At 41.2% G+C, this 20,920-nt stretch overlaps 1 protein-coding gene across 1 annotated transcript in view; it reads left to right on the plus strand.

Moving 5' to 3' along the window:
- The first annotated feature begins 1,970 nt into the window (after nt 1-1,970).
- The window catches only part of LOC138615818 (noelin-2-like), a 28,643-nt gene continuing 9,693 nt past the window's right edge, over nt 1,971-20,920 (plus strand). The window contains exons 1-5 of the mRNA XM_069689658.1: nt 1,971-2,560; nt 8,190-8,339; nt 11,015-11,164; nt 16,463-16,688; nt 18,913-19,019. Of these exons, the coding sequence (XP_069545759.1) occupies nt 2,417-2,560; nt 8,190-8,339; nt 11,015-11,164; nt 16,463-16,688; nt 18,913-19,019 (777 nt within the window). The 5' untranslated portion in view covers nt 1,971-2,416. The remainder of the gene's footprint in view (nt 2,561-8,189; nt 8,340-11,014; nt 11,165-16,462; nt 16,689-18,912; nt 19,020-20,920) is intronic.

Here is a 20,920-nt window from a genome sequence, read left to right on the forward strand (position 1 = left end):
CGGTGTATTTGCCGAAGGGCAATTTATTTATAATCCATGTGTATCCTGCAGGCTCTTTACGGAAACAAGAAAAGAGGAGCATGTTACTGTTGTTGAGAACAAAGGCACCATTAAATATTTAATGTTGGTTAGTTAGATCGTCGACAAATAATTGCTCCAGGCGCGTAAAACACAGCAGCAGCCATGTTCTTCTGGAGCTGCTTTGCAATAAAGAGATGTTCATGTTGTTAGAGGGCAATTAGAGGCACCACACAATTGGTGTTCACTAATATTCTGTCTGTTTGGTATCTTGGACACTTTTTTAACAATATATTTATTGGATACTTATCAGCTTGATACGTTGTCATTTTTTATGTTTGTATTAGGAATGCTTCCAAACATGACTTTGAACTGACAAATTGTGGATGCCCACTGAAGAGAGTTACTTGTTTGGTGTCCCACAGTCCTCTGTGATGGCCAAACATGTAATACACCCATCAGTCTACTGGAGGAAAACGTGCAAATGTCACGTTTTGCCAGGGTTGCTCTGTCATGTGACAGAGGCCTTGTGACCAAGTTCAAAAGTGATGAAGCGCAAGATGTGCGGTGGGCTGGAGGTGGTTGGATGAAGCAAACCCAGGATCCAGTTAGAAAACCAGGGTTGTGAGAAAGTTTTTTTTGTTTGTTTTGTGTTTCTTCTAAGAAATATTTTCCCTACCATGTATTTTTTTAATTTTTTCTAAACCTAACCAGGTGTTTTTTTTTTTTTTTTTTTTTTTTTTTAACACAGAGGTGAAGTAAAACGTGACACTGACACAGATTGCTGCTGTGGCTCGCTCTGGTGTGACACCAGGTCGCCTATAGAGGCCTCAGCTGTAAAACACAGTTAAATACAACAGTCTCTATCCGCTATGTCTGTGACTGGTGCTGACAGTCTCTGGGGTCTATTTGACACCCAATATCAGTTATACCACTCTTATAGTAGAATAAGAGACTGAGTGACATTTTTTGGAAACAAAAGAAGCATACACCATTTTTCTTCATGCATAGCCAATATAACATAAGAACATTATTATTTTTTATGTTCTTTTTAGTTCCTTTTTTATTTTATGCTCACTTTTTATTGTCTTGTCACCTTGTGGTGTAAGAAACAGTTACTCATCTTCTTAGTGGAGGCATACAACCCCTAAGCAGTAATTCTACTTTAATACATTAACTGCAAAAACAGTATACTGAGACAACTAGTGCCTCCTATGCACTATTAGTTTGTTGTATTTAATTGGCACACACTTGTGCTATGTACCAACTTGCACCTTCTAATCTGCATTCCCTGAGCAGGTAGTGAGTAACAGTACAAAAATACAGAAGTGCTACGCTGGCTGGATTTTTATTTTGGGAGCTGCTTCCATGGAAACGAAACACAAAGAGATGAAATAAAGCTTCTACTGAAGTTTTGATCAAATGTGAAACAGCTTGTGTACCGAGTCTGACATTGGCAGGCAGCGCTGGCCACATGGTGGCACTGCTGCACCAATTAGAAATGCCAAATACACACTCAGAATAAGGGACAGGTCAATCCAGAGCATTGTGCAGTCATGTAAGAGTATGCATTTAATCAATATAAAGGAAGAGAGCGAAACAATGGACAGAGAGGAGGAGGAAGGACTGTGTGTGCAATCAAGATGAAAAGGAAAAATGAAAGGTCAGAAAAATGAGAAGAAAATGAGTATGAATATGAAAAGACATAAGAAAAAGAAAAAAAAAAAAAAAAAGAAAACATGTTGAATGAATGTGATTTTGTTTTCTTGCCTAATATTTTATGCTTTGCGAGTGTTCTAGTCATTAGTTATTGTTCAGGATCAGATTGTGCTGCTTAGAAGAAGTTCAGAGAATAGGAGAGAGTCTGAGTGAGAGATGGAGGAGTGTGTCTGAGGGAGGGTGGAGGGAGGAAGGGAGCAGAGAGTTAGTGGATAAATGAGAGAGCAGCGCTGGCTCAGCCACATCGCCTCACTGCCAGGCGAAGGAAGGAGTCCAGGAAACACACACACACACACACGGTTCACACCAGCTGTTTCCAGGAGCAGCTCCTACAGCTCGAGCTGAGCGCTGGATGTTTGGACTTTGATGTGTCTTCACATGGGAGAATCTGGAGTTGCTCGTGCACCGGGATTTATTCCATAACCTGTGGCAGCGTCTGAAACGGAGACTTCAGCAGTGAGAAAATATCTGATCTGCTTTTTTTTTTTTTTTTTTTTTTTTTTTTTTCATAAACAAACAGCAGAGTGTGTTCACAGCGTTTTACCAGCATCATGCTGCTGTTTGCAGAATGACTGCTGTCAACAGTTTGGACTGAGTGTAGGAGGCAGAGTTTTCTGTTTGTGTGTGTGTGTGTGTGTGTGTGTGTGTGTGTGTTGTGTGTGAATGTGTGTGTGTCAGGATGAGTGTTCCCATGTTAAAGATTGGTGCGGTGCTCAGCACCATGGCTATGGTAACTAACTGGATGTCCCAGACCCTGCCGTCGCTGGTCGGACTCAATGGAACCATCATCTCCTCTGAGGGCACACATGAGCGCATCGTCAGTGTATGTATCCGGCAAAAATACACGACATACACGATATTGTCCAAAACTAAAATGTGTTTTGGAATTTGTTTTTCTACAACTTCATTTTCCAAATTGTCCAAAATTTGGAAGATGAAGTTTGTTAAGCGGCACAAAGGATTTTTTTTTTTTTTTTTTTTGTCAGATAAGTTATTTTGTGCTCTTCAGTGTACCATCACATAGTTCTATGAATTTTTGTACACATCAACACCCACTCCTCAGTACTTATAATTACATAAGCTCTCTATTGTGACATGCACTGTATTTCATTTGATTAACTACTTTTTTTTTTAACTAAATAAAAAACACCTGGAATATCTGGGAAAATTTAGGGATCAACACATTCAGGAATATTTAGCCTGCATGCAGCAGATATTTGATCTACTCGTTGGTGCAGAAAATACGTCAAAGAAGGTACAGGAATAGAAAAGAAAGAACAGTGTCAGAAAAAAAAAGAGCACAGTAGGTTTTAAATATGAAGAGTAAATAGCAGTAATAAATAAATAATGCTTTCTGTAAATATGAGTCATAAAGAACACATGGACAGTATGCACCCACTACTACACACACACACACACACACACACACACACACACACACACACACACACACACACACACACACACACACACACACACACACACACACACACACACACACACCGATAATAGGATTGCTGTGTCTCGGACATACTGGGGTGATATTTCTCCTGGGGAAGGCTGACTCACCCACGGGACAGCCAGCGATTTGTTGCCCTAGCAACACCCCGGCAACCCCTGACATGAAGATGCTGGACCACTGCACACACGGGCAGTGTGTGTGTGAGTGTGTGTGTGTGTGTGTGTGTGTGTGTGTGTGTGTGTGTGTGTGTGTGTGTGTGTGTGTGTGTGTGTGTGTGTGTGTGTGTGTGTGTGTGTGTGTGTGAGTGTGAGTGTGTGAGTGTGAGTGTGTGTGTGTGTGTGTGTGTGTGTGTGTGTGAGTGAGTGTGAGTGAGTGTGAGTGTGTGTGTGTGTGTGTGTGTGTGTGTGTGTGTGTGTGTGTGTGTGTGTGTGTGTGTGTGTGTGTGTGTGTGTGTGTGTGTGTGTGTGTGTGTGTGTGTGTGTGTGTGTGTGTGTGTGTGTGAGTGTGTGTGAGTGTGAGTGTGTGTGTGTGAGTGTGTGTGTGTGTGTGTGTGTGTGTGTGTGTGCATTTGTGCGTGCTTAGGCTTTGCATGATTTAGCTTTCTGGCTCAAATAGCACCTCGCATCTGCTCTGTGGTGGTGTTTTGCAAGTTCAGCAAAGTGCATGTAGTCTCATGCAGGCAGGCGCCTACACACAGGGCTCCCCCCCCCCCCTCTCCCCACACACACACACACACGCCCCCCCCCCCCCCCCCACACACACACACACACACAAATGGCTGCGAACAGATGGAGATGTTATAGGGGCAATGTTGCCACTTGAGAAGATGGTAGACAGAAATTCTCAAAAATCTTCAGCTGTTATTTTCCTGTAAAGCAGTTTGGTGTCTAAATCACAACAGTTGTGAGCTGCAGTAGAGAAACTTGTTCCCAACCTTTGTTGTCTGATGTGTCCTCACAGTCCTGTTAGATGACCTCGAGGGGCCCTTCATCAATCATCATGTTCCACGTGTTTGAGTGTGTTGAATTGATTTTGACCTGGAGGTTATTTAAAAGTGTGAATTGATTGATTGATTGATTGATTGATTGATTGATTGATTGATTGATTGATCGATTGATCGATTGATCGATTGATCATAGACATTGTTATAAAAAAAAAATTTTTGTCAGAAGCCGGACATTACAGCCACTGATGTTATACTTTTAGCTAACTAAAACTACCCTCGGAGGGTAAAACACGATGTGTAACGTTAATGTTTCACACTTTAAATATCACAAGACATTATTTTTTTGGCGTCTAATGGTGAAATTGTAAAGTTTGGTGTTGAATTTAGAGTTCATAAAACAAAGTCAGACTGCATTATGAAATGATAGTTCTGCGTCTTTATTGGGGGGAAAAGGAATTCAAATTTGATCTACCTGGACAGGCTGCCGAAGGAGAGTATATCTGCTATTACACCAATTTAGCCACAGCTTTTAGCTTTTTAAGCTCTCTTCTTGATGATACAGTTGAACTGTTTATCAGTTATGTTTTAGCCATTTATTTTAACTATTTATCCATTACCTTTTGCTGTCTATAATTTTGTTTATATATAACTTTTAGCTTTCTGTTCCAACTTCTCTGCTTGCTTGCTGTGGTTTTGACCCATTCTCAATCGCAGCCTGTATTGTTCAGGTTTAACAGTTGATTCAAATACAGATATATATATATTTTTTTCTTCATTCAAATCATCTTTCAAATTAGTTGGGCGACTCTACAGTGTCTCTACATGCCCTCAGACAAGTGCAGCACCTACCGGGCTGGTTATCACTGAGCTACATGACAGCATTTAGATTTTTGTGAGAAATGAGCTGAGTGTTTTACATTTTCTCATCTCTCCTGCCTCTCACCAACAATTTGTTCAGTGCAGAAATGTAGCTCTGATAACTCTGCACTCGCTCTCTATTCGTTCTGATCACAATCAGTTACACTTCTTGTGTAGATTTTTATTTTTCCCTGGTGTGAAATGAGCCCTAAGGTGCCATATGTCCTCCTTTGTTTAATTACTTCGAGCAGTCGGCACAACCGATGCTTGTATTTGCATTTCATCCACGTCATCCGATCTCAACCCCCACCCGCTACCCCCCCCCACCCCACACCCCTTCATCTTCATTGTGAACAGGACTTCAAGGTTAGCACTCCAAGCCCAGCTGATTGATTTATCAGATGTTTTCCTTCAGGCCTCCACACCCCTCCCCAGATTCCCTCTCATGCCTCTGTCCTCCCAGCTTCCTTCTCTGTCATTATTCTTTTTCAGGGTTTGTAGGGCAGCCTCTCAGCCTGATGACAGTGACAGGCTGCTGAGTGTCAGATTGAGCTCTGCCGTTCCTTTGCATTGTTCTCAAAGTAGGTCAAACTGAAGACCTGGTTGAATCTCACCATCACGATTTCCCGTGTTTTATTCATTTAATGTGTTGTCATTTTGGTCCGGACAGACCAGAGGGAACATTTCGGTCACCTCAGCACTACTTTATGACGTCGACACCCAAAAAAATTAAAAAGGGAAACACGTGTTATTATGTAACGATGTAGATGCTATTTTTGAAGTATTAATGATTGTGTGCCTCTTGTTCTGTGCTGCAGCCTTGAAATCAACAACTGCAGGTTGTATTTCTGCTTCTCTTTATGGTACAAAAGATTATGAAGACGAATTTATATATTGAAGCAAATGATGGCAATTACCATCCCCTCACCTCCTCACACCTTCAAAAATGTAATTACCGCTGCCAATGAGGGTGTGTTTTTGGTGTTTATTTTGTTGTTGTTGTTTGTTTGTCTTTCTTTAAACTTGGTAGACAGATGTAAGGAACACATTCAGTTTTGGAGCAGATCTGAATCACAGGCTTTCTGCGGTTTGGTGCTGGCAAAGTGGCATGTAGTTGTTGTTGTTTTTTTTAGGTTTCTTTCTGAAACCATTGCTTGTTGTAATCATAAATGAGAGCTGAGAACTGAGTGACCCATTTCATAAATGAAAATAAATAGTCAAATATGCTGGATTTTTTTTTTTTTTTCATTTTCTTTCTTTCATTTCTTTTGTCTGTTTCATCCAACCATTCATTATTCACACCCGCTTTAACCTGAACAGAGTTCACGTGGGGGTTTGAGTCTTCTGACTTTGGCTGAAGGCAGGGTTCATAACCAGTCGCATTCACCTAGCATGTATGTCTTTGGACTATGGGAGGAAGCCAAAGTATCTCAAGAAAACCCACGCAGCTCACAGGGGGAAGATACAAACTCCACACAGAAAGGCCTCAACTGAGGTTCAAACTCAGAACCTTTCTATTGTGAGGCGGCAGTGCTAACGACATGTAGCATCACATTTGAATGCAGAGTTATTCAACAGTCTCTTATTGAGCCCTAGTTTGTTCATTTAGGCTTCACAGTTGTTCATCTGTTTGAATAAATGTGGGGATGTGTTTTGGAGCTTAGTGGGTTAATTTTACCCAAAACGTTTTAAAAAACCAGCCAGAAGAAAATTCTGAAAAAAATTAAACAAGGGAATAACCACATGAAACAATTCTCATACTTTTTTTCGGTTTTCAAATTCAAATTTTCACTGCTTTAAACACAACATTACAACATAGTATCATAATAATGCAATAAAACAAGGTTTTGCTGCTCCATTCAATACATCTATAATTTGCCTCCATATAATTCAGAAATAATTCAGAGAAATATTGCACTAAACCAAAACAATGGATCAAAATGTTAAGGTTACACTTTAAACATACTGTATGTCGATGAAATATGATTTTAATATGTGAATGAAATGGTGGCAGTGAGAGCAGAAGCTTAATTATGCAATAATATGGATTGTGGGAAGGGTAGAAATCGTCTTTTGTGCAGATTTGTGGGCGCTCTGGGGAGTCTGTGACTTCTTGCCAGAGAGAACAGCAGTTCCGTCTGTGGAGGCAGAGGATGGAAAGACTCCAGTTCTGCTTCTAGCTTTCTTGGACACAGACATGTGGGAGATGTCACAGCTGATTTTAGCTGCAAATGAAAAAGTACCCAATTTAGCCACAGATGTCTCTGGTGCAGTGAAATAAAGTGCAAAGAAGGAGCTCTCCCCTTGTTACCAACCCAAATGAACACATAAATCACGATATATGTCCAGTCAGGAGCTCCTGAAATCATGCTGAGACTTACCTGCAGGGCAGAATTAGAAAAGGAAAATATTTGTTCACCATCGTGACTCTATAGACTCTATCTGAATAACAGGCTGAGATTAAAGGTGTTGTGTGAAAATTTTTAAATACGTAATGGAAACACTTTAAAGGCTGTGAAACTGAGTTTTAGCGGTGACTATATCCTTTTAAAAAAAAACATCCTATGGCACTAGTAAGAATAAACTTTTATTTTAAATGTTTGCCTATTTACACATCCTGTGGAGATGGAGCAATATTTACATTAATTTTGACTAGTAAAAGGTCCCCAGTGAAAATGACGTTCTTGGGAATGATAAGCATGAATGTTGTATTTTAAATTAGTTAATTAGTTAGTAATTCCACAAAAATGTAAAGAAAAATGTGCATCATAAGGTTTGTCTGTCAAACAGTCCAACACACAAAGATATTTAATTTACAATTATTGTATTAGGAAACAAGTGACACTTGTTAGTAGCTGGAGGCAGAAGCTTTTTCCCATTTTTATCTGACAATCTTTTGAAATCTGTTGATTAGATGTAGGTACTGGCAGAATTGGAGATACATTTCAATAAAATGATTTTTTTTTTTTTTAAATGTGATCTTAAGTTATACGACTGGAATGTATTTGAAATGTGTGTAAAAAAAAACAACAACAACAACAGAGAAATGTTTAAAAAATGTCACATATTGAAAAAGATACCCCACAAAATGTGATTTTACTTTGCTGTGCTTGTCCTGTGTCGGACAGGCGGCTGTCGTGTTGTTCCTGCGGTGACTTGATTAACGCGGAGCCTGTTTGTGTGCAGGGTTTGTACCCGGGCTCAGAGGAAGGCTGGCAGGTGTACAGCACGGCCTCGGATCCTGACGGCAGGTGTGTGTGCACGGTGGTCGCGCCGGCACGAAACCTCTGCAAACGAGACCCACGGAGTCGACAACTACGCCTGCTGACTGAACAGGTGTGTGTGTGTGTGTGTGTTTGTCTTGCTCTTGAGTGCGTCGCTACATGTTTCAGCGGTCAGCATTGCCATGCAGCGCGGGGGAGAGGCATCGTACTGGAATGAAATATTCACCGGACTGTCTCTTTGTTTTGACACTTGCGGACGCACACATGAACAGACACAAACACACACTCGTATACGCACCGGTTTCACGAACAGATGTATCCCTGATGCGTCAGTAGCTGAATCCTCCACAGACTCCCAGTCATTCAACATGCCAAAAGAGTTTAAACTCAGAGGACACGCTGACAGATGGACGGGGAACTAACACTGTGCAGGGTGAAGCGCCGACCATTTGCATGCCTGTCTGTCTTTATAAGTGTGCCTGCATACGAGTGTATTCATGTGAGAGTACGCATTTGACTGCGTAAGCACTTCGCTCTCATGCACATGTGCGCCCTGAGAAGGGAATAAAAGTGATTTGTGACAGAAATTGATGAATTATTGAACACCATCAGGCCAGCAAACATTTCTCAAAGCCTGCACCGCTGTAAGCCTCACACACTGTGCACAGAAGAAGGTAGGAGTGAACCACAGCACACCTCTGACAACATCACAAGGATCAGATCTTTTTTTGTCATTGGCTGCTGGCGTTACATCCTGTGCTTCTCTTTACTGGAAACCAGTGATACATGAGGAAAAAGGGCATGGAGACTGTCAGGAAGAGCTTCTCTCTCCCCATGCTGCTCCTGTTGAGAGCTTTCTGTATTTATTAATCTTAATTAGCGCAGCATGTCTCTGGAAGTGACACCTCCATCCTGCTGTGAGTGTGAATGTGTTCATATTTGTGTTTTAGTGCATTGAGCTCTGATTTTTCTGCTCATCTCTTGCCTTTGCAGCAAGAGATGTGTAGGTGTGTTTGTTTGTGTGTTTGTTTGCATATCACTTCTGGATATCTGGGTCATTTTTTATGATTTTTTTTTTTGTTCAATATCAAACGGGATTTGAGCTATCTGTTGGCATTAAGGACGGTTAATGAGGAGAGGTGGGAGTGTTTGTTTCTTTACAGCAGAATATACTCAAGGTGAAGAACCTCATCTCTAAATGGATCTAATGAGATACTCCAATAGAAACATGATGTGTGCGCCTCATGCTGTTTGAGCCACGTGGTGGAAATATTTATAACTTCTAAGACTTAAGAACATATATTCTCTCCCACCCCTTTTATTTGTCTATTTGGTTGAGAAGACAGTTCAAGAAATGTCTGCTTCTTCTCCTTTAAAACTGAGGAGAAAATAATTTTATATTTGGCGCCCACTGCTTTACAAAATGAAATTTAAACAATTCAATAGCAATGTGTCTGTAAATCAGTGACTCCCTTATTTTGTATCATCCACAGCCCTCAATTGTTTGAAATATATCCACTTTCTGCGCACAAAATAGAAGAAATGGATCCAATAAAAACACAGTGTTCTATTTTATTTATGTATTATTCTTTATATATTTATGTATTATTTTACCCACACTGCCAATTTGGCTCTCTGTTGTTCTGCTGCTTTAGTTCAGACTGAAATATGTCAAGAACTATTCTTCAGACATTTATGGTCCCCAGATGTTGAACACTAATGATTTTGTGGTGCCTGTTTCTCTTTTCCTCGTATGTTTGCAATCACCAATTCATAGTAAAATGTCTTTGCAACATTTGGATTGATTGCTGAAACATTTGTTTAAAATATTCAGGGTCCCCAGAGGATATTCACCTCGTCATCTATAAACCACTGTACCAGTGTACTTAGTGCTAAGAGAGAGCTTCAAAGAGCTGCCAGCATGACTGCAGACTCTTCATCCTGTTAATTTAATAACAAGAAAGTTACGTGACACATTCTTACAAAAGTCAAACTTTTTGATGAACACATTCTACCTTCAAATGGGGTCATATTTATTGTGTTTACAAGACGAGTCTGTACGTCCCCCTTTTGTGATATTATCAAAAATCAATCATTTTCTGAAAGCTCGCAGTTCACAAGTTTACGTGTTGGCTGATGTTTTCAGAAATAAGTTCATTTATATTCAGATTTTCTCCTTCATGACTTCATAATATGTTTGAGGAAAATGTTGATGTTCCCAACTACCTCATCTTTTCCCTCTGTCCTCGTGCCTTTGCATTTCCTGCATTATGTTACTTACCGGCTAGCTTGATAAATTGCCAGACGGATACTTTACTTCCCATGTTGTCGCTCACAAGTTCCATTTGAAAGCAGCAACCCTGTAAAAGCAAATTGGAAATTATAACATAATTGTTTCTGGATGGACACAAATGGGCAGCACAAATAAAGTTCCACTTTTATATCCACTGTAATGAAGTGGAAGCTGAAGTGGCACAGATGGGTATCTCCGCAGGAGGAAAACAAAAACATTTGCAAGGCCAGTTACCATGAGAGGTTGAAAATTCGATGAATTAGCCCTTTAATAATTCCATCATATCAACACAGAGCCATATCTGTTGGTAAACAACAGGTGTTTCAAAACAAAAATGTGTCAGTAATTAGACCACAGCTAGAACCAAGCATGAGCCTTTCCAACAACGGGGGATGATATCAACCGTGTGTGTGTGTGTGTGTGTGTGTGTGTGTGTGTGTGTGTGTGTGTGTGTGTGTGTGTGTGTGTGTTTGTGTTTGTGTGTCCTGTGTCAGGTGCAGAATGTGAGTCAGTCCATGGAGGTGGTGGACCTGCGGACATCCAGAGACCTGCAATATGTTCGAGACTCTGAGCCGCTGCTGAGAGGAGTGGACGGACGTTTACACACTTATGTGGCCAGTCCTCGCACTCTAACGGCTAAGGGCCTGCAGGTACACACACACACACACACACACACACACACACACACACACACACACACACACACACACACACACACACACACACACACACACACACACACACACACACACACACACGCACGCACACACAGACAGGCAGACACCCAGACACACATACAGTGTAAGATGTTTGCTGTAGGGAACACGTAACCTTTGGTGTGAAAACATTGATTTCACGCATGCCAAGCTGAAGTTTCCTGCCTGCACTCAGACACGCGAGCATCTTTCATCAAGGGGACAAAATTTGTCTTGAAGCTGTCAATTTGCTGGCTTCATGTCTGCTGTGTAAAAGTGTCGCACAGACTCGTTCTGATGGTGCCAGCAAAACTGCAGCACCACTGCACACATTAAGGCTTTGAGCTGTCAGAATAAAATAAAAAATCCATCTGGAAAGAGTCTAAAATTTTAATATTAATGATAGAATTTACATAATTTTTATTCACAAAAGCACAGGACATTTAAAACATACTGTGTGTTTGTTGCTTTAGATTTTGCAGGCGAGACATTGATATTAGCTCCCTGGATAAAAAGTGGCTTTTATTGAAGTAAATCTAAATGTATTTCACTTCTTAAATTAGGAATAGTAATCTCATCAGGCTCGCTGTTTGCCGCTGGCAGGCATCTGTGCCAGCAACAAAAGCGGGGGCTAGTGGAAGATTAACTCGAGAGCTACAGAGAATGAGAGGCTCTGGTTTTGAGGAATGAGAGCTCAATGATCTAAACAGTTAAGTCAGTTGTAAAACTGCTGGTTTAATGTCTGCAACTGGCAGCTTAGGACACCTAACGACACTAAACTAAAAGGTAGAAAAACCCTCTACACTGTTTACACCTGCATGTAACTCTATATTTGAGGATCTTGGTGCAAAGATGAGTGAAAACTGAAATAACATTGGTTGTTTTTAGCCATCGAGGGTACATGTAACATCTGCTTCAACAGCATTTCCTTGACTGCCTTTTAGTCCTTCCATTTTCACTTGAATATAGCCATAGGTCACAGATCTCTATCATGAAAAAAATAACACATTATACAGGAGTTATTGAAAATAGATCATTAGGTTTTAGTCATTTTTAAGGTGCAAATGAACGAGGAAAGAGGCAAACACATTTACTTCTAATTCATTTCATCCTGAGCTGATCACCTTACATAGAGATCAATGTGACTGATTCTCCAGTGTTCTGTCAGTTTCAGAAAGAGGCTGAGACTCTAACTTTTTAAGTATTGATTGTGTGTATTATTAAGTGTTAGCAAAGGGATAGAAAGCAAGGGAAAGTATAGCTTGTAATTATGATCTTCCTTCTGGTCTCACTCAGTCAGGGTTACATGTTCAATAAAACCTTTAAAAATCCAGTGTTATCAAAAATAGACAAGCCAGTGTTAAAGGGATTATTTAATGTTTTGGAAAATATGCTAACTTGCCTTCAGAAGACTGACACTACTGTTATGTCTGTGCAGTAAATACAAAGCTACAGCTGGTTAGCTCATATTCATGACACATGATGGAAAGGTGTAGCTTGGGCCAAGGAGGAACCCATTACATTTTGGAATGGATTCAGCTTCAGGGCAGATCCAGGAATTATTTTCATTTTAATTAACACTGCAAGATAAGGTATTTGGCCTATAAATGTTATACATCTTAAAATCCAGTAGGATATGTGCCAGACAATTTCTTGGCCAGGTGCAGGAGCCTCCTGGAGTCTCTATTGGTTGATTAGTAACTGCTGCACAAACTGGCTGCCGACTCTATCTACAGTAGTTATTTACCCTGAAGATGCTTCTTTTAAAATGAGCAAATAGGCACATTTCCTAAAATGTCAAAGTATTGCTTTCAAATACCAAACAGAAAAACACACACACACACACACACACACACACACACACACACACACACACACACACACACACACACACACACACACACACACACACACACACACACACACACACACACACACACACACACACACACACACACACACAGTTGTGTTCTCATCACTTCAGAGGACATTACATTAACTTACATTCATATATTAACTTACATTTATTTCTCAGAGACTTGCTCAGACTATTACTTATCCTACCTTAACCCTTACCCTATAACCTTCAAGTCTTTATACTAAATATTAACATTGTTATGGGTACTTGCTTTTGGTCCCCAAAAAGAAGTTAAGTCGACAGAATGTAACTGTGTAAACAGATGTATGTCCCCATAAAAGGAGTAATACAAGTATGTACACACACACATAAAAACAAACCCGAACACTAACCGTTACTTCTCCAAATATCCAAATAGAGCATATTACCGTCTTCCCACAAATCCATTCTGCCTTTCATCTTTCTCTGAGCATCTTAACAACTAGAGGGGGGTCTTTTAAAAAAAAAAGTTTTTATATACTTAGTTCGTGTGTGTGTGTGTGTGTGTGTGTGTGTGTGTGTGTGTGTGTGTGTGTGTGTGTGTGTGTGTGTGTGTGTGTGTGTGTGTGTGTGTGTGTGCTTGTTGCTCCTTGGGGCTTTTCACAGTCATAAACTCTTGCCTTTGCACTGAAAGGCAGAACTCCTGAATATTTATGTGCAACTACAGTAAGTCTATCAATAACTAAACAGCATTTTTATTCCGGCGAGAAAGGAGGCGAGGAAACCGCAGAACAGGAGGTCAAACAGAGAGATTAACGGACGACGGGATGGAGGAGAAGAAAGGGAGGAAACGGAAGAGAGGAGGATGTCTTATTGCAAATGAACGTTTTTTTTTCCCCTGTGGGAGTGGAGGGATAAGAGGAATGAGCAAAGTGAAGTTGGAGGGAAGGTAAAGGTTAGTCTGAGATAAAAGAGTGAATCAGGAGGGGAGAGATTAGAGAAATGAAGATGAAGGTGGAGACATGGCAGGGGAGGGATTAGCCAGGTAAAGTGTTCCCCATCTAACAAACCGTGACATTTCTGGCATTTTGTCAAGAACGGGTTTAATGAATATTTAATAAAGCTGCAATTATATCTGAATAATGCTGCCAATATCAATCAGTGAGGACGAAGTAGCCAAATTTAAGCAGAATCACAGTGCGTTGACATGTGCGGGAACAGTTTTGGAAAACGTTTGAAAGTGAAGTAAAGTATTCAGGTCCCGATGTCAAGATAGCAGAAGGTGGATTAGATACACAAGGTGTTTGACTGACTGCCAAGCCTGTTTTCCCAGTTATGTTGTTGTGTTTGTGTGTGGGGGTGAGAGATGTTCTGAGGAGATGATAGCGTCTTTGACACTGCTTTTAATCCCTCTTTTTTTTTTTTTCTCTCATATCAAACCCAGCTCCTCGCTCTACACGGCAAACTGTTTTTAGGGGCGGATTTGAAGGTGAAGATACATCTAAGTATCGAAACTGAAGCAGAGATATAAAATAGAATATAGACGAAAAAAAAAATCCCTCCTGCTGCAACAGGATATACATTTCATATTTATTATTTTCATTAAAGATAATCAAACTCCTGTTCTTTCCATCCACGCTGCCTGAAAATAATCTCTAAAATTCATTCATCTATTTTATGCTGCTTATCTGGGTCGCAGTAAACTTATGCAGACTGGCCCACACAAACCAGCACATCTTCCATCTCCTCCTGTGGGATTGTGAAGTGTTCCCAGGCCAGATGGAATGTGTAGTCCCTCCAGCATGTTCTGCGGGTACTTTTAAAGTTGGTTAACACGTTTCTTCGCTTCCCTCGCTACCATCTCTTCCTCCTGTCTTAGCTCCTCCCAACGGAAAGCTAAGAGATGCGAGGATGGAGGCAGCAATTAATCATGACGCACAGCATCTCAACTACTAAATGTGTATAAATAATTAAGCGAGGGGGGAAAAAGACACATCGTCCTCATCCAAAAACAAGAAAAGAGAGCTTCGGGGGTGTGTAACTAAAGCTGATAGAAAGTATTAAATAAGGAGACGGGTTGGCCGAAATCAATTAGATCGATCCTTTCAGGCTGCACAGATAGTTTTGCTATAAAGTGTTTACAATAGTCTTTCAGTTAGATGTTAACCTTTCTCCAACAGGTAGTGTCAACAGGTGCTCCAGGTATAGTCAGATCTGGCTCAATGAAAAAAAAAACATTGTTTTCCAGGTGCTTAGTTTTGTCATTTAAAGCTGAAAAAAAGGAACAAATCTAATAATTTCCTTTCAGAAGCCTTTGTGATAAGAATCTTAAGAAAGTGCTCGAGGACTGCTTCTCCAATACTGAACTATAGTTCTCGTGTATTTCTCACCGAGTAAGATGTTATGTCCCTGGTCTAGGGAAAGCAGAGACGTAAGAATCAGCCCAGTTTAAGGACTTTATTTGTAACGCCCAAAACAACAATCAAAAGTATCTGGTTCGCCCACCGAACACAAAAAAACAAAATGCAAAAGAAAGACAAAATAACTGGTGTTTCCTATTAATAATTGTTCTTCTTTGTTAATTTACTTCCACAAGTTCTCACTGCATAAAACGTGTTGGTAGCAGAAGAGTAGAAGGGAGGGTGGAGGGGGCAATGGCAGGTCAGCAGGTCACCGGTTCAATCCCGCAATACCAACTCCATCGAGCATCAATTAATTTGAACTGTCCAACCAGAAGCCTCCACCCGTTTTTACACAAACTCACTCAGGGGAACAGAGGAAGAGCTCACGCATAAAAACATCATTTCACACATTAATGTTCCGGGGTCATAACAGAGAGCCACAGAGAAAACACCAAGAGACAATTAATTCAGTCATGAATACACAGTAATTTGTTCAACAGGTACAACAGTACATCTGACAGTCAGGAAGGTGAATAAATGTAACTCTTCAGAGGTTTGTTTTTCCCACATTTGGCTTGTCTAATCTACAATCTTGGAGCCAGGCATTGAAATTAATATAATAATACATGCTGTGTCATGCTGTTCTCATCAGATCGGCCGACATATCACTGAACAGATTCACAGTGAATGAATGTGGCTCTCCAGTAAAGAAACGTCTGCAGAGAATACACCTGTTATCCCTCTCCTCACTCGGGGATGGAGGAGTGAGGATGGCAGGAAGCACAATTAGCGGAATGAGAAAAAACCTTGGATCTCTTCTGGGGTCTCATCCCAGTTAGATAAGCTCGGATGAGGCTGGCACTCACAGGGCATCCTGACCAGATGCATAAATTGCCTCAAATGACTGCGAGGGAGCAGTGATTCTACTGCAAAAATACTGCAGATATTTTTTTTTGCAGATTCAACCACCTCCTCTCAGACTTATTGTTCTTTTTGTCTTTTATGCACCTGCAGGAGTTAAAGGGTCAGATGTCTCAGCTACGGCCACTGCTGTCAGTAGTGGAGCAGTACAGACTGGACCTGCAGACACTGGCCACCCAGCGACTGGAGCTGCTCAACCTGTCAATCACCCTGACAGGCATTCAGGAAGAGATCGGCGCGTACGACTACGAGGAGCTTCAGCAGAGGGTGTTACTGCTGGAGACCAGGCTACACAGCTGCATGAACAAACTGGGTATGTGGTCTAATGAAAACTAATGCGCTGCCTTTGAAAGTAACCATGGGGTTGTGTTTTCAACATGAAAAGTCAAGTGCATGAGATGCCTGCTGATCAGGTGGTTTAAAGAGGCGCTCCACAGATTAATTAAATTATAACAAGTAGTTCTCAGAAAACAGTTGTATAAACTCTTATGAACAAGATAATTCATCATCAGGGTTATGTCTGATTTGAAAACAGTGTTATGATCCAGAGCAGTGATATCTGAAATGTGGACCATACTGCTGTTGAACAGAAGGCATCAGTGTGTTAAACTGAGGGCACGAAAACACATTCATGTCTGGGTAAATGTTTCTCTCTCTCTCTCTCTCTCTCTCTCTCTCTCTCTCTCTCTCTCTCTCTCTCTCTCTCTCTCTCTCTCTCTCTCTCTCTCTCTCTCTCTCTCTCTCTCTCTCTCTCTCTCTCTCTCTCTCTCTCTCTCTCTCTCTCTCTCTCTCTCTCTCTCTCTCTCTCTCTCTCTCTCTCTCTCTCTCTCTCTCTCTCTCTCTCTCTCTCTCTCTCTCTCTCTCTCTCTCTCTCTCTCTCTCTCTCTCTCTCTCTCTCTCTCTCTCTCTCTCTCTCTCTCTCTCTCTCTCTCTCTCTCTCTCTCTCTCTCTCTCTCTCTCTCTCTCTCTCTCTCTCTCTCTCTCTCTCTCTCTCTCTCTCTCTCTCTCTCTCTCTCTCTCTCTCTCTCTCTCTCTCTCTCTCTCTCTCTCTCTCTAACATGTTGCGGTTATTTCCGGCCAGTGCACAACTTCAGTGCACCTTCGGATCCAGGAGGTAGCAACGTTTTGGTTGAGTTGTTTTTTGTTCTCTAACCCAACCATGTTCTTTTTCCTGTTCTTCATCACATGGCTCTACGCATGCAGTAGGTTTCATTTTCATCCACTACAGGAAAACGTTTAACTGTCACGTCCTGACAGGCCAAAGTGTGACTATTTCACGTTTTACTAGTTGACCAGCGTGTCGGTCACGCTTTGCCGTGATACCGGGTTGCAGAGCACTATTTGCTAGTTTACTGAGAGAAGTAATTTAATTACAACAGAGTTAAGTTTATGCTTAAAGAAATAGTAATTTAATTACAACAGAGTTAAGTTTATGCTTAAAGAAATAGTTTGACATTTTGGGAAGTATAATGTTTTGCTTTCTTGCTGATAGTTAGACAAGACGATATATACAGTATATGCTGCAGCTAGGAGCCAAGTAGCTTAGCATAAACACTGGACTCAGGGGTAAACAGGTAGCTTTGTGCTTTGTGCTGAGCAGGGCTTACGCTGGTGGTAGCTTTGTATTTACTGGACAGATGAGAGTGAGTATTGATTTTCTCATCTCTCAACTCTGCTCCAGGGAGTGAATAAAGGGTTTCCACAAAATGTCAAATTATTGCTTTAAGAGCAGCAGGCAGTACTTTGACAATTAAGTCTGACAAGTCGTACATGGGGATGGAAACAGAAGCAGTGCTATTCATGAAATATGAATAGAAATCACAGAAATGGATTATACTGCAAAATTATACTTTTAGATATCTATGTGGGTGTGTTTGGGGTTGTTTTGCTGTGAAAACCTGTATTTACTGAAAGACATTATTACTGATGCGGATCCAAGCTGACGAGAACCCTCTATCAAAATTCCCAGTGAAATAAGATTTGATTCAATGACATTCAAATACATTTTTACAGCCAGCTTTCAAACCTACAGGTCACAGCTCCATTCAGTTGCGTTAATGCGACGATAAGTTTATGCAGCTAAAACACTTTGTCAAGGTTTTTTGGTAGAGCTGGTTGGTTCATGTAAGAAGAGCCTTTCACAAAAAAAAAAAAAAAAAAAATCATCGAAAATGCTTTGTTAGAGTTTCGAAAGTTTTCTAAAACCCTTGCACCTTTTCGTGCCACTTCTGCGTTTTCATTTTGCAGAGGAGAAACAGTTCTTTCAAAGTTCATGCTTGGAGCATGAACACATTTTCAAGATCTCAGTGAATGTTTTTAAATTGAGTTGAGAGTAGTGGCTGGTGATGGCTGCTAATAAACTAGCTGGCCAAGGAGCCTTGACAGCAAACATTACTCACTTCAAACCAGAAAATATGAACATGCACAGCTGTTTCATCTCCATTAGCTTCTCCATGTACTCTGCTGAATGTATAAACTCTACTTTTCGAGGGTTTTCATTGCAGATTTTAACACAATCTGTTCATTGTTTTTAACAGGTTGTGGTCGTCTCACTGCAGTTAGCAACCCGATCACCGTGAGAGCCTCGGGGTCCCGCTTTGGCTCCTGGATGACAGATGCCATGATTCCCAGCTCTGACAGCAGAGTAGGTGTACTATGTGTGTGTGTGTGTGTGTGTGTGTGTGTGTGTGTGTGTGTGTGTGTGTGTGTGTGTGTGTGTGTGTGTGTGTGTGTGTGTGTGTGTGTGTGTGTGTGTGTGTGTGTACTTTGTATATATACAGTTGGAGTTTTAGACTTTGGGAGTGTGGACATTGTGTGTGTGTCCTCGTTTTGACACCCCTTCAAAGACCTGTTTGAGGGTTAAGACTCAATTTTTGGCTTCAGGTTAGCATTAGGTTTCGGTTAGGGTTGTACTTTGGTGTTTTGTTTTGACAATTAAGGGTTAGTGTACGGCGCATTATGTCGATAAGGGTCCTCATAAAGATAGACACAAAAATGTGTGCGTTTTTGTGTGTGTGTGACAAGTGAAGCAGGTGTTGTGAACATGGTCACAAGGTAGCTGAGCTCTATATATTTTTCCTGACATATTTTTTCTGTCTCTTACAGCCTTATTTCTGACATGACTCCTGTATGCACTCTGTCTCCGCTCACTACAAGCTTCACCCATTACCCCTCTCCCCCCACCACCACACACACACACACACACACACACACACACACACACACACTCTGTTCAGGGAGCGCATATTAAGCTAGTTGTCAAGGCGACTGTCTCCCAGTTGCCAGGTGTGATTTATATCGCCATGGTGACCCTTGCCTGTTCCCTATTAGAGCGTCTCCCAAGTGAGGAGAAGGAGCTATACGCAGCAGCAGTATCCCAGTTCCTTCCTCTTGTTTCCCAGTTCCCAGTGTGACTGGTACAGTGATGGGGTTATGGGTGGGGGGCTCGTTCACAGTCCCCACGTAATGTTTGCATCTCAGCCCCAAGAATTCATTCTCTGTCTTTTACTGCTGTATACTAGATGTTCCCGAATCTTGAGTGTGACATTCAGGAAAGCAGAACAAGTCTAGTTTATACAGTATTTTCTTTTTATAGATTTGTTTTTTAAATAAGCCAGTGAAACTATAAAAAGCAGTAAACCACTGGGACCACTTTTACCTCGGTGTTTCTCCCAGCTTCTGCCGAGCTCTCTTTGGAAACAAACACAGTTATGTTTACATTTAGTGCTTTAGTTTGTGTCTTTCAGACTTGACAAACATGTCGGATGCATTTCCATCCTCATAAAACATTTGCAAAGATGATTTCTTTTCCAAACACAAAGACTCATTTTGGGATGTTGCTGCTCTAAAAATGACTTTACAGTGTTTTACAGCCACTTCTGTGCTGACCCAAAAACCATTCATGCCAAACACAATCCCTGGAAAAGATGCAGCTGTAAAATGGTGAATAGATTTTCTCTGAGCGTCACTGCATATTCATGTACACCATGACTGCATTTAGTAGAACGGGATAGTGGATTCAGGGGTAATGCCTCTGCTCACTTTATTTACAGGTGGAGGTGTCCTGTCAACAGTTTTATAAATGTCTCTTTTGTAATTGTGGCCTCTGAGAAATTGCTTTTTGGGCCTCAGGTTTTAAAATTTATTTTATTTGTGCAATACTGTGAGTGACCAAGTGACCACCAGGGAGGCTGTAGCTCAGTGGTAGACTGGGTTGCACACTAATCGGAAGGTTGGTGGCTCTATCCCCAGCTCCTCCTGTCCACATGCCTAAGTGTCCTTGAGCAAGACACTGAACCCGAAATTGCTCCCGATGGTGTACTGTCAGTGTGTGAATGTGCTCCTGATGGCAGCACCTTGCATGGTGATTTGTCTCATGAGTGGGTGAATGGGAAAAACCATGTTAAAGCGCTTTGAGACCGAAAGGTGATAAAGCGCTATACAAGTACAGACCATTTACCGCAATCAGCTGCAAGGCTAAGTGGCTGTGTCGTATACAGCTCTCTTAAAGCATCCATTGCATCCACCCAGTGGCATCTTTCATAG

This window comes from Brachyistius frenatus, unplaced genomic scaffold, assembly GCF_029030835.1.
Source record: "Brachyistius frenatus isolate BFR_SWC_R1_liver_20210118 unplaced genomic scaffold, ASM2903083v1 Contig_7, whole genome shotgun sequence".
Taxonomy (NCBI): domain Eukaryota; kingdom Metazoa; phylum Chordata; class Actinopteri; family Embiotocidae; genus Brachyistius; species Brachyistius frenatus.